Below are 14,372 nucleotides of genomic sequence, written 5' to 3' on the forward strand. Positions count from 1 at the left end.
CCTAACATAATGGCTGCTTCAGTCAGTGTAAGTCAGCAGCTACAATGTATCCTTATATTACTAAGGTAACATTATCCATTGTTACAGTTTGCAGCTCTAACTGCTGGGAACATTGGCAACAAATGATCACAAACAGGAAAGTGTTGCAAAGATGTTGCACTGCTGGGGAGGTGGGCTAAAGCCTGCTATGGAAATCAAAGGATGCTCAGTATATTAAAACTATTTTTATTACAATGGAATTGACTTTAATAATAATAATAATGAAAATAAAATACTGTAAGTAACACATATAAGATGTCACATGTTTTGCAGCTTTAACGCCTACACTTGCTGTCTTTTGATGCTTAAAGTCCTAATAATTTGCATGCTGAAAATGAACACCAAACATCACAAGAAACGAACTGTTTATATATATAAAGTTTATTATTCTTTAACACTGGTACATGACAATATATTTTGCATTGTATTGATTCTTATGCTATGTGTGTTCTTCTCCAAAGTTACATACTGTAACTCAGAGTTCTAAATCAATTTTGAGTGCACATATTTGAACATGTGATTTTTGCGGTGTATTTGAGGAAAGTATTGTTGCAGAATAGGAAGAACTAATAAAATAACATTAACAAGCACAATGATAACACTATTTACACAATCAGCTCACAATGGCAGTTTCTGTACTTTATGTTGGTATTTCACACTTTGGATAATATTGATCATCATCATTGTTGCCTATTGTCTTCCTTTTTTACATTATGTGTGGCTATAATACTCCAAAACTGATGTAACTAGTGAATGGATAAAAAAAAATTATCTAATAATCAGGGTTCTGTATTCTGTATACAGCAGTGATTTCCAACCTTCTGTTGGTTAAGGAACCCTATAATTATATTGTGAAATTCTGTGGAACCCCAACCCTCTCTAATAGCGCGTCTGAGATCAGATGCATTGTAAGGAACCCCAACCCTCTCTAATAGTGCGTCTGCGATCAGATGCATTGTAAGGAACCCCAACCCTCTCTAATAGTGTCTGAGATCAGATGCAGGGAATCCTTTAGTGTCGCCCCCGGAACCCAAGGGCTCCTAGTAACACCGATCGGAAAAGCACTGGTATACAGTGTATCAGTGCTTGCTAACATGGTTTTCCAGCACCAGTTCCTGCTTGTACAGTAGGTTTGCGGAGTTTCATTGTCTTGTAGTCATGTTGAAAACAATTAGAGGTGCAACAGTGTAAAATCCACCCTGTGCACAGAAACGGACAATGAGTTGTACTTGTGATGTGGAGCCCCTTGAACAGCACGACGCTCAATAGCCGATGGCTTATGCCAGGAGTGGCCAACTCCAGTCCCCAAGGACCACCAACAGGTCAATGACTGAGCCACTGATTGAGCCACCTGTGCTGAAGCAGAGATATCCTTAAGACCTGACCAGTTGGTGGCCCTTGAGGACTGGAGTTGGCCAACCCCAGGCGTATGCTGTGCTCACAGTCTCAGTGGCATTGCAGTCAGCGAGATAAAGAAGTCATGTGGTCCCATAATGCAATGCTGCTGTGCTGAATCAGAATATATTCCATAGCAACTGCAGAATGACAAAGATAATGAACTACTCACTAACGTCTCCTTATTACACATTATATCAATGTTAAAAGTGAACTGTGTGATACCTACCGATATTTACATTACAAAACCAAATAAGGTTCAACTATATTGCTGACCAATGGGATAAAGGTGCCCCTTTCGTGTAATCTGCCCCCAAAATCACTTCCGTGTATAAATTGCCTTTACTTCCTCTGTTTTATCCTGACGACTCACTTTAGCATAAAACATTCCAGGACTTTTTATTTTGGAGAAATTGTTTTCTTAAAATATGAGCAAGCAATGCTTTGGAAATGATCCCTGATTCCGGTAACTTTGGAATCGCTGCCGCTTTTTAAAATAAGTACGGTTGTAGTTTCCACGCATGTATTGTACAGTATAGGCAATGGCATTTTGCGCTATGCTTTTCAGAGCAAGGCTCTCTGAGCTAAATCTGCGAAGCTATGACACTGATTACAATGACTGAATTGTGAAACAGCTGTTAGCAATGGCAGAGAAATCGTTACATGGTTTAGTCCATACATTGTAGTGCAAATTTACTATAAATTGGTAAGTGGGGCTGCACTGTTACACTGAACCTAATGGCATTATATGAAATCCGCCCTCTCCAACAACGTTTAAAGTTCAGGATTCGCATGACATTCGGCTCAAAGTCACAAAAACGTTCCGATGTGGTTTATCGGTGGGGTCCTGAAAGACAGAGATCGGGTTGCTTTCTGCCTGGTGGGAATTGCTGCTGGCTACTGTGTTCAGTGATGACACAGTGGTCCCACTTTTTGATAGGTTGCCCACCCCGTTGGTCATTGAGCTTGTAGACGCGTTGCCTCGTTGGGCGTTGATATCCAGCTGCTTCGCACTGCAAAAGGGGGCATAGTACTCCGTCATTTCCTCAAACTGCACGCAGTCCACTTTGTAGTATTTCTTCTTGGCCAGCAAGATATTGTTAAATCTGAACCCCCAGAGGATTTCGCGGGGTATGTAAGACGTGCGCGACTGGTGCGATGTTCCAGTGGAGTCGCCCGTGTACACAAAGGTGACCAAGATCTCAAATCTATCTGAAGCTAACCCCTTGCGATCCAGAGCATACAAAGGACTGTCCGGGTCTATTAAATGGGCGACGGTCACTGGCGTCACCAATATTATCTGGTCATTGACCAGCTTGAGGTCCTTGTATTCCATGGTGATTCCCTTGTCGTTGTCTTCCGTGTAACGTAGGAGTTGGGCTCTTACGTTTCCCTCCACCACATGGTTTGGCCGAAAGTCACCAATGCGCCACATCAGACAAAGTTGGCCGTCTCTCATCCCCACCAGGGCAAAGTAACTGAACCGGATGGTCTGCGCTCTCTTGCGGGCAGTTGCCATCTTTGCCATTGCCGCGCCTATGATGAACGTGTCGATGATGCAGCTTAGGACCGATTGAAGCGTCACCAGGATAATAGCTGCGGAGCATTCTTCCGTCACAAAGCGGCTGCCGTAACCAATGGTCGTCTGAGTCTCCAGAGAGAACAGAAACGCTCCGGTAAATGTGTGAACACTTTCAACGCATGGAGTAATCTCCAGGTTGCTTAGGTCGCCATGCTGGAGAGCGATGATCCAGAATATAAATCCAAACAACAGCCAGGACAGGACGTAGGACAGGGAGAATATGATTAACATGTGACGCCATTTGATGTCCACCAACGTGGTGAAAATATCAACGACGTAGCTCTCCCATTCACCAAAGATGTTTTTGAAGAAGACGTTGCAGCTCCCGTCTTTTTGCATGAACCGGTGCTGAAAGGTCTTCCTGCTGACAGTGCTGTACTGGTAGGAATTCTGCTCTTTGAAATTCACCAGTCTCCAGGTATCTGAGCTCTGACTCATTTTGGCATCATACGTTGAGATCCACCAGAGCTATGGAAATAATTCTCTGCTTGTGCTCAACACCTGCAAAAAAAAAAAATACACCAAATGTTAAACAAATTATTTTTTCTCCAGTTTTCCAAAATGAAGATTTCCGCAGAGTTCTTTATAAACTATAATGAACAACGTGTATTTTTTTTATCGATACCCATTTATTTGATTACATTCATATGCCAGGTGAAGAGCAACACAAAAGCAAAGACTGGAAAATGGGCTAACTTCATACTGTACCATACTTTTAAATAGATTGAATTGTGTACAATGGAACCCCATTCGGCACGTAAGGCAGCAGTGCGCAATCTTTCCCGCGTGCGCCCCACTTCCTGCTTCCCTCCCTGCTCGCGCCCCTCCCCCTCCCTTACCTTCTCTCTGGCTCTCAGGCATCAAATGACGCAGCGGGGTCACGTAATGACACATTGCCGTGCCAACGTGACGTCACATGACCCCCACAGCGTCATTTGACGTGGCAACGCGTCGCCGAAGAGAAGGTAAGGGACGTTGCTGAGGCCTCACGCGATCCCCCAGCATTAATTTAAATGCCTTGGGGGAAGAGCGCGGGGCCTCTGCAACCGCCCGCGCCCCCCGAACAATCTTGCACCCCCCGTTCATTTGAAGGGTTATTGTTGTGCTGTAATCAATTACCGTTCCACAAATTTGACACTTGATGTCGAATCAAAATACAGAACCAAACAGATTATTTGTAGGTTTGTATATCTTCTAGGGGGCGAGATCTTCCTCATAGATGAAATTATAGTTTAAAAACTTTGTAGATGTCTTCTTGGAAGGAACAGAGTATACGGCACTCGATGAAGAAACCCGTGAGGTTTGGAACGCTCATGACACCATAATTGACCATATCGATCCACTAAAAGGCCTCACAATATGCAATGAAAACACAAGTCTTCTGATGCAATATGGCCACCAGGAATCTGAACCGAAAACTAAACCAAACATGTGTTTTTAGTTGAGTAACGGCAACAAATACATCACCGGAGAAAGTTGCCCGACTTCTGGTAAATTTTCTTCAAAAAGGTGGAAACTCTTATTTTACAGCACCCCATAAAGCGTAAGTGGGTGAAAAAAGAGGCGACTATCAAAAGAGAAATGGGATTTCCAAGTGGCCCTTTTATCCCCCCCCCCCATTTTTTTTACATCGGATTGAAGCAGGGGGTCTCCGGAGCTGAACCCCATGCATTTCAGCTCCGGCGACCCCCTGCTTCCGGAGATACTTACCTCCGTAGGGGGTGCCGGTAGCCGCTCTGCTCGGCTAGCAGGGTTCACACAATGGCGGCGTTTCAAAGCTCCCGCGCCCTGCGGGCCAATAGGAAGCTGTGACGTCATCCAGGACGTCTTCATATTGGCCCGCGGGAGCTTTAAACTTACAGGTGATACCGGCGCCCCCTCCGGAGGTCAGTATCTCTGAAATCAGGGGGTCCCTGAAGCTGGGGGTTCAGCTCCGGAGACCCTGTGCTTCCATCCTCTGGAAACATCCCGCGGGGATTGCGCCTTTAAAATAGAAAACATGCTTATGGTTCTAATTGTTTTCATGTTGACTGGTTCAAACAACAGTTATTTTTAAGAAAACCACAAACATCGGGGGGGAAATATAGAGCAAAGAAAACATCGTAAATCAAGAGCTACTGGGTGACTCTGCTTTTTATTACGGACATAAGAGCAGCGTTTGAATATTTTGAAAACCCCTGAGCTGGTTTTTTTGTTGTGGAAGATGCCGGAACATATCTTTCCTGAGACAAGTTTGGGGACATTGAGAATCCTGTTTGGCACAGATGTCCCGCGCCGACGCCATGAACGGCGAGGGGGAAACCGGCGGATGAAAACACATTGCAATAACAGAAAGAAAAAATGAAAGAAAAAAAAACAATCCAGCAGTTGCTGGCGCAGAACAACATATAATTAAACGTATGGCTGTGAAGTGCGGAGTTTCCTTGAAGTGTAATGAGAGAAATGTCTTTTCCTAAATGTTTAAAGGGGCAGTCCCTCCGAAGACCAAAATGAACTTATTCCAGTGCAATGTTTAAAGGGTCTCATCGGGGTGACTGACGCATTTTTTACACAAATCTGACACCTGTAAGTATATTTAATGTATTTATTAAAGGGACTTGAGATGGGGTGTGATTTCCTCTGGCTGCTCCCTTCTGTGTGATGTCACTGTGTGATCAGCGAGCGCGTGTGCAGCCAGAGTCCTCCCTCCCACCTCCACTTATCTTTACTTGTTCTCTGATAAGGACAGTGGGGGGGGGGAATAAGGCGGAGAAAAAAAACTTGATTGACAAAGACTCCCTCATTCTGACGCCCTTAAGAAATTAAACTGTCTGTCTATGGGATTGCTCCTCCAATAAAACTGTGGGCGCACACAGCCCAGCTTGGCCAAAACCAATGATGGCGCCTACGCAGAAGAGTATGGGACTAATACAGATGACTTTGAAGGCGGTGCCATATACAGACCCTTGTTCGGAAAAGCTTACAATCTAAAAGGGACGGACCCTGTCTGCTGGAACTGTATCATCTTTAAAGGGAAGGAGGCTCTGGGGAAGGACCGCCTGTCGCTGCCAGTGCGTTGATCTCCGCTCTGGCAGCCAACGAGTTATGAAAACAGAGGGAGACGTGCTTGGGAAGAGGGGTGTGGTATTTATGGCAGATTCTGCCAGGGTTGCAGAGGGTTAATATCTCCTGAACCAGAAAACTTCTGCTACTCCACAAGGCACCATCCATGCTGGTAGATACCCGACAGCCCTTCCATTGAATGCCCAATATTTACTGCGCCCTGCCGGAACGTCTTACGCAGTAGCACTGCTTAGTAAACAAGCCCCCGCCATGTACCTGAAATGTTGCTTTAGGCATACTTGGAGTTACAGACCCTCTTCCCTTTCTAAGGCCGCGTTTACAGTGGGTGCGCGTGCGACGGAGCGCGTGACATTACGCGCGCCTGTCGCTCCAGGGCGATGGGGAGGAGTGGCGGAGGCGTGGCCATGATGTCACGTAAGCGGTTTGCCCTCATTGGCTGAACCTGCGCACACGACCTGGTCGTCTCGCGAAAAATTGACCGCGCCGTCGCGCACACTCTGGGCGCCATCGTAAAGGTACCCAGATTTGTTTCCGGCAGCTCGCGACGGCGCGCGCGGCCTAAGTGAACAACAAAAGCCCCAAACAAAGCAAATGGAGAAAGAAGCCTGCAAGGGCGACGGGCTCTAGCACGGGGTTTCTAAACCTTAATAAAGGGCCAAGGATGTCAAATATCGTAATAAAAGATTTTGGGGGGAGGGGGGTGGAGGGGGAGGGGGTGAAACTTTAAACACAGAGACCTAAATAGCACAGAGCGGCAGACACTTACACAAACTTGAAAGTCATGCAATTTGCACTAAAATAACTAAAAGAAACAAACAGTGACATTTAATTCTTTTAAGTGAAACCAGAACCCATGCACCCCCCCCCCCCCCTCCCCGCCGCCATAGAACCACGGAAGGCTGACACAATAATAAGCAACAGAAGTTCAGCCGCTCGCTTGTGTCTTTTTATTTTCCAGATCCGCGCTGGGATTCTTGGGGCTTAGCACGTTATAGGATTGTTTGACAGGCGTTCAAATTAACCTTTTCTTTGCCAGACATGCATTAAACTCAGAGAGCAGAGGAAGACTCTCTCTCTGTGGTTCTGCGAGGGTCACCCGTCAAAAGTCTCTTGGCTGCTAATCCTGGGGATGAGAACCCCCCCCCCAAAAAAAAACTGCCCTCAATTTAATCAAGGGGAATACTGTATATTCCTGTTGAAAGTGGAAACCAATGGGGTATCCTTCCTTGATGTGTTTGGGGCAGCATTTTTGCTCACATTTTGCAGCTCGGAGACTATAGTAAACAGAACCTTTGTTCTCTGGGTTTTATGGGAGGTATTTACTTAACTCTCCAGGTCGCAAAACCAGTGCATACAAGGCACCAAATTTATAGAGAGAAAGTAATCCCCATTGAAACCAGTTTGGTCAATCAGGTGCGGTTTCTTGACACTGGTTCTGATCCAGTTTGGCAGCCAGCAGACAAGTAAATGGACCTCTCTGTATCAAGGCAGTTCTGGAACAACACTGATGCACAGAGAGCCATTTTCATTTCGCATCTTAGAATCAGTGACCGCTATTCATCACGATGTGAAGACGCGTTCCGCTTCCTCAGGAAGATATCTCCATCCCAACGCATACAGCATACGTGCTCCTGAGCAAGGGATGGTCAGCTTCACAGCACATTGGGGCTAACGGCTAGAGGTACAGTTTTGTCCTATATCTGGCAAAATGGTCCATTAACCATATTTAGTGTCCCTAGACGTACCCTGCACATCACACGGACCAGAACTCGAGGGGGAGTATGCACTTTCGTCCATGTCCTAGGGGGCTTGCCTTACGACCACTGGATCGCTGCACCAGTGGGTAAGTGTGGGAAGACTGGTGGTACCCGGGGCCCGCTAGTTTTCTGGCACTTCAAGGGTTGAGTCTCCTTATGCAGGTCCCCAGGGCCACTTATTCTATTATTATAATAAGGGTGCCATGTATAGTGTAGGAGGGGGTTGGCTAGCAGCCCGTTAACAGAATCGGTTATTTGGCCACAGACGTTTTGCTGTGGCCAAGTCTCCGCTGGCGTTTGGTCATCTACGGATCCTTTCGCCGCAGCTGCTCCGCACTGGACACTCACACTGTTTCGCCAATAAGGTAAGTTAATTTAAGGGGTTTCAGTGGTTACGGCAGGAAGTTATGGATAGGGTTTTTAGGCTAAGAGGTAAGGTTTTTAGGGTAGGGGGTAGCGTTAGAATTAGGGGTTAACATTAGGGGGGGGGGGTTAGGGCTCAGGTTAGGAGCTTACCTTGGTGGCAAAACAGCCGGTGGCGAGAAGTCCCTGCGGTGAGGTGAATGGCGGCTACATGCCGGCAGCAACTTGGTCACGGAAAAATGGCCACGACCAAATGTCCTAGACATCCCAATAATACCCAGAAGTGGTAAATAAGTAGATAATAATACGGCTACAAACCCTGGTACAGAAAAAAAAAAGCAGACATTTTTTCCAGCTGAGAAGTGAAAAAGAAAAATGACCAAATTTAGCAGCTTTCCCTGGATTATTTTTGACGAACGAACGTTCAGTGTCTGATTATCGCGGCGCTCAATACGTCGTAATTATCGTCACGCGTTAGAATGGTTTCATTTTCTGTAAGAAAAACTGGTGTCTCCGCCACGGAGCCGTCGGACGGCACAAAGTCCGACGTGGTGTTATCAGTGGCCGCAGAGTGGCCTTGCTTTTGCATGGCGAGAACGATTCACGTAGGTACGTGAAGGGTTGTTCTTGTTGCCCCTTGAAAACCAAGACGATGTAAGGACTGCCCCCACCTGGGACACGCTGAGCATTCCGATGCAACACTATCTCTTTCTCTTTGCAGAAAGGTTCCTTGGTTCTGCCCGGGAGGCAGGGCAGGTCCAGTTTAACCAGTTTATAAACCTGTTAAAGTATTTCTCCATTTAGCCCAGGGGAGGCCAACTCCAGTCCTCAAGGACCACCAACAGGTCAGGTATTCAGGATATCCATGCTTCAGCACAGGTGGCTCAATCAGTGGCTCAGTGATTGAGCCACCTGTGCTGAAGCCGGGATATCCTGAATACCTGACCTGTTGGTGGTCCCTTGAGGACTGGAGTTGGCCATCCCTGGTCTAGCCTTTAACCCTTGAAGTGCCCAATAACGTAGTGGTTACGTTAAAAAAAAAAAAAAGTTCATTCTAGGAGCGCAGGACGCAGTCTGCAATGGTGGCAGGCGGGATGACTCCTCCCCCTTCCATCATCAGGCACTGAGCGATTCGGAGAGAGAGAGAGCGCTGACATGATCGCCAGTGACGGAGAGGCCGCGATACTATGGCCCCGCAACTCCTCCTCATAGGGTTAAAACCAGATTATTAGCCGAGAAAACTGGTTAAAGTTGCACATCCAGATAAAATGAATAGTTGTTTTCATATGTAGGTGTCAATTCTATATACTCCGGAGGCCGTAGGTCTTTTTCAGACAAAATATCCATTTACTTCAATACGAGTCTAAAGACGTCCGCTTTGGAGTATATAGAATTTTGCTCTTCTGTCCCAAAGAGCTTACAGTCTAATAGGGACAGGGAGATAGAGTGGCTTGCCCATAGTCACAAGGGGCTGACACTGAGATTCGAGTTGAGTTCACCAAGTGATGTCCTTACCCCTAGCTACTCCTTCATCCATCACCCACTTACAGAATCAACATACATACTGGACTTGTTATAACTGGAGAACCCTTACGCAATGTCGTTAACCGCATCGTTAATAAAGAGGCTGCCAGACATGGCATGTCCAGGGTCATGTGACCAATTGTGTCTGGGTCACATGACTGCTTGACAATCGAAAACGGAAGAGGAAGCCATTGCGATTGCAGCCAAGGTTCTCAGAGAGCCTCGGTCAGCCCCACAAGAGCGAAGAAAGGGATGGATGGAACATCCCACGAGCCCCCAGGACATCGGGATGTTACCCCAAAGGGCAGCGGCTGTCGCACTTACCATCCCACTTTCTATTTAAAGCAAAAGGGTATTTTTATTATTATTATTTATTTTTTTAAACGACTCCCCCCTTCCGTTCTGTTCTTTGAAGAATGAGTATTCGGTGCATTTTTCAAAAAACACGATCCCAAGAACGTTGCTCAAATATTTAAAGCAGCTGTCCACGCTGATCGACATTTATATACTTAAACCACCGTAAGTGGGTTAATAGATTTGGTAAAGAGAGTCATCAGTGGTCATATAAATGTGGAAGAGTCCAGTGGTCATAATGGGATGCTATCAAATACACATACATATACATACATATACATATATATATAGTAGATGAGGTTGAAAAAAGACCATCAAATTCAACCTATGTTAAATTTAGACGACAGATACTTATCCTATATCCGTACTTACAGTATATTGATCCAGAGGAAGGCAAACAAAAAACCCCAGTGAAATATCATATGTATATGATTTTACCATGGACCCAGAGCATACCAGACAATGGTGTTTAAGAATACATATCCCCGCCTTTGTCGCCTGCAGTATTTAAGCCCAGTACTAATCCTTTATTTACTTTTTTAATACCACTGAACACTATCTGAGTCAACTTCAGAGACCAGCGCTTACGCTAAACAGCTCCCCTCTTCCTCCCTATCTTGTGACATCCCACCTCGCCATATTTGTTTGCACAGCCAGATAAATACAACGCGGGAGTGAGTCCCAGCTACCGATGAATATTTTCATTGTGTTTGGAACACAAGACTCACCAGCAGGACACAGAGCCGGGGGAACCGAAGCCAGCAAATTCCCAGCACTGTTCTGTCATTAAACAAACGTGTTTCATTGTCAAGGTGAAAGGATAACATTCAATGGAAAGTGGTTCTTTGGCCATTTAATGGAGTTTGTTTTCCTATGCAAGATCCAAAGTCTACAAAAAGGTAAATAGAGGATCAGGTAGAGCGTGTCCATTAGAGCCATTCCACCAACAGAGTCGAAGACAAGTAAACATTCACATTGGTTATTGTAGCATTATATGGGGGAAACAATCTTATGGATACGTCACTGCCTTCTACACTGGAATGACCCACCCAAGACCCAATGTCACTTCATCAGCTACGAAACATCAGACTTCAACAAGGGATAAGCGTGGTGTTAAGAAAAGAGTCTCACGTAAAGTAGACCACTAAAACAAATGAACCGTTAACCATTACTGTGAAATTTGTTGAAGGCTAATCTAGCAGTGAAGGAGTTAACAGCATTGAACAAAGTCCAAGGACACGCCAACAACACACAGCGCAATAACAGTTGTGATGGCTTTGCCAGCCGGACCTTTCCACCAATGTAAATGTTACCTTTCGCCATTGTTGATGGAAATATCTGATTGGTCCAGAATTCCGCTGACCCCCTATCTACTTGTTGTACGATTATATCTTGGTAAATGTCGGCACCTGATGTTACTGGAGGAAGGCTTCCATTATTAAGTTAAGCTGTGCATGGACACACGCAGAATGCCTGCCCCAAGGAACTTACAATGGTAGAGGTATGTGGGGAGGTTTACAGACAGTAGGGCCGGAGCAATGGTTTGCAGTGCTTGGGCGAACAGGGTAAGAGGGCAAGAGGGGCTCCAGGGAGTAGTAATGAGTACAGGCTATTGAAATATTAAATGAAGAAGGTGAATCAGCCTTTTAGGTGGTGAGAGGAGGAGGTTGGTAGATAGTAAGGGAAGGGGAGATCAACAAGTAGCTTTGTCAAAAAAGCTTGGCCATAGCGTGTAGCTATATTTCTTTACATCTTTTCAGACCATAAAACATCCATTGGTCCACAAATGGTTCAATGCCGTACAAGAGAGGGATCATTTCCACTGAAGTCCAAGACATTAACAATAATTATTATTTATACTGTAGAACAATAGGGGGTAGGGGGGGGGACATTACAGTTACAACATTAATATACACTGATACATTAGATAAGGAGACCCTAGATCAAAGAGCTTACAATCTAATGTTTCTCACGGCCTGAAATGAGTCTGTTTTTCTTCTGCATTAGTAAGTCTACTAAAATCATTCAACCTGAATGGTAATGAAATACAAAATGGCGCAATGCTACCCGCACTAAATGAAAGCATCTTATCTCGTCATTCCATTGAAACAAATTAGCCAAAGAAAGCATTAGCACAGAAGTTAAAGTTCCATTCATCTCACCGGATACTAAGATGGCATTAAGATAAGGGGTGAAAATGTCACGTCCAAAGGAAAGTACATCTCTCTTACCATAGCCTGTACCATTGAAACTTGGCTGGAACTCCGTGCAATGCTATAAAGCTTCCTCTCTCACATTAATTAGGCTGTCATCATTGACTGGTTTGGGATTGGTGTCTGGTTCTCAGGTGGGGCTTCAGGTAATGTAATTATATCCTGGTTCTTCAGCACTTCTCATTTCTCCTGGTCTATTGCAACACAGTTGTCTGGATGCCAAAGTGGGTGTACTGATGCAGTGTCATTTATTTGGCATTTGGCCACAAGGTGATTAAGGGGTTAACCCCTTCCGCTAACCCCCAAGGGAGGCCTAACCACCCACCCTGGGGCAGCTACCCCCTTCACTCACCCCCTCTACTACCAACAAACCGGGCACTGGTGTTTAACCCCTTCATTGCCTTACCGGTTAACCACTAAAGTAATGAAGATCTGCTTTAATTTTATTTTTAGCGCATAGTTTCAATGTCCCAGTCACGGGGCATTTAAAATTGCAGGAGATACCGGCACCCATTATGTAGACCTGTACCCCAGGAAGCAAGGGGACCCCGGACCTGAAACAGATGCGGTTCAGCTCGGGAGACCCCCTGCTTCAATCCTATGTACTAAAAATAAAAAACAGTGCGATCGCCTGTAAGAGCTGTGCGGGGAGAGGGGCGCGCTTCTCGCTGCGCTGCTCTTCCAGACTGTAGGATTAACACAGCGAGAGTCACATTCAGAAGCAGGGACCCCTGCTGCATTAAACCTTATGGGAAATCCCCCCCGCGCACTGCACTTGACCTCACACCCACCCCAAGTGACGCGCATGGTGAGGATGAATTGCGCTACATCTGCACCACTGCAATACTGCACTTTACCAAAAACTTTTTTTTAATACCTTTTTCCGACTCCTCAAAAAAAACCCCCAAAAAATAGAAACCGGAACCCCCAAAACCCGCGGTACGCGCTTCTTCCGTAGCAATATTATTTATTCCATAAAAACATGACGAGGATTACAGACCTCCAGCAACCATCATCCCGCCATGCATTGCATGACATCACGTCCTTACACCGAGGAGGGGACATGACGTTACGAAACCCGTCAGAAGATAGCGTTGGCTAGTTTTTTTTTAGCCCCAGACAGTTGTCTATGTTTTTAAGCCATCTAAAGCTTTAGATATTTAAAGATGTATTAAAATGTGGGTTTTCTGCACGGATTTCCTACTGCGTCTATTGTCACTTCTGGACACTGTCCATTAAGATGTTGTATGCTCCATGCAGATCAGATTTGATGGCCAGAGAGTACGCTCGCCGCAATTATTCCTCCTTTGTTCCTTTCATTCAGTCAGGAACAGCCCCACTTGTGGGTCCCTTCTAGGGTTGCCAGGCGGCTTCTCCAAAATTACTGGACACAATGGTGAAAAGTGTGATGCGCTCAAGACACACACACACACACACACACACACCTCTCTCCGCTCCATGCTTTTTCCTCTTCTCCTTGTCTCCAGGCTCCTGTCGCCTCTTCCTGATTGGCTGCATTACCCAGCAGCAGCCAATCAGGATGGAGGAAGCTGCCCAGCCCTCTAGCAGCAGCCCTGCTCTCTCCCTGCTCGGGGAAATCCTGCCCCCCAAGCCTGTCAGGTCACTGTGTCCAGAGAGGTATTACAGGTATACACATACACGCCCAGAGAGGTACAGTAATACCGGTATACACATACACGCCCAGAGAGGTAATACCGGTATACACATACACGCCCAGAGAGGTAATACCGGTATACACATACACGCCCAGAGAGGTAATACCGGTATACACATACACGCCCAGAGAGGTAATACCGGTATACACATACACGCCCAGAGAGGTAATACCGGTATACACATACACGCCCAGAGAGGTAATACCAGTATACACATACACGCCCAGAGAGGTAATACCGGTATACACATACACGCCCAGAGAGGTAATACTGGTATACACATACACGCCTAGAGAGGTAATACCGGTATACACGTATATGTCCAGTATTACCTCTAATGTTTTACTGGACAGGGTGTCCAAATACAGGACAGGCCGGATCAATACTGGACTCCTGGCAACCCTAG

General features: G+C 45.8%; 1 protein-coding gene across 5 annotated transcripts in view; it reads right to left on the minus strand.

Annotated features, from left to right (window-relative positions):
• Nucleotides 1-399: 399 nt before the first annotated feature.
• KCNJ16 (potassium inwardly rectifying channel subfamily J member 16) overlaps nucleotides 400-14,372 on the minus strand; it is a 39,671-nt gene continuing 25,698 nt past the window's right edge. For 4 of the 5 annotated variants that reach the window (XM_075580098.1, XM_075580101.1, XM_075580099.1 and 1 more), the window contains exon 2: nucleotides 400-3,517. In XM_075580098.1, coding sequence (XP_075436213.1) covers nucleotides 2,216-3,454 — 1,239 coding nt within the window. In that variant the 5' untranslated portion in view covers nucleotides 3,455-3,517 and the 3' untranslated portion in view covers nucleotides 400-2,215. Of the gene's footprint in view, nucleotides 3,518-12,308; nucleotides 12,437-14,372 lie in introns of those variants that run through there. The other variant, XM_075580100.1, reaches the window with a different exon arrangement.

Source organism: Ascaphus truei, chromosome 22 (assembly GCF_040206685.1).
Source record: "Ascaphus truei isolate aAscTru1 chromosome 22, aAscTru1.hap1, whole genome shotgun sequence".
NCBI lineage: Eukaryota > Metazoa > Chordata > Amphibia > Anura > Ascaphidae > Ascaphus > Ascaphus truei.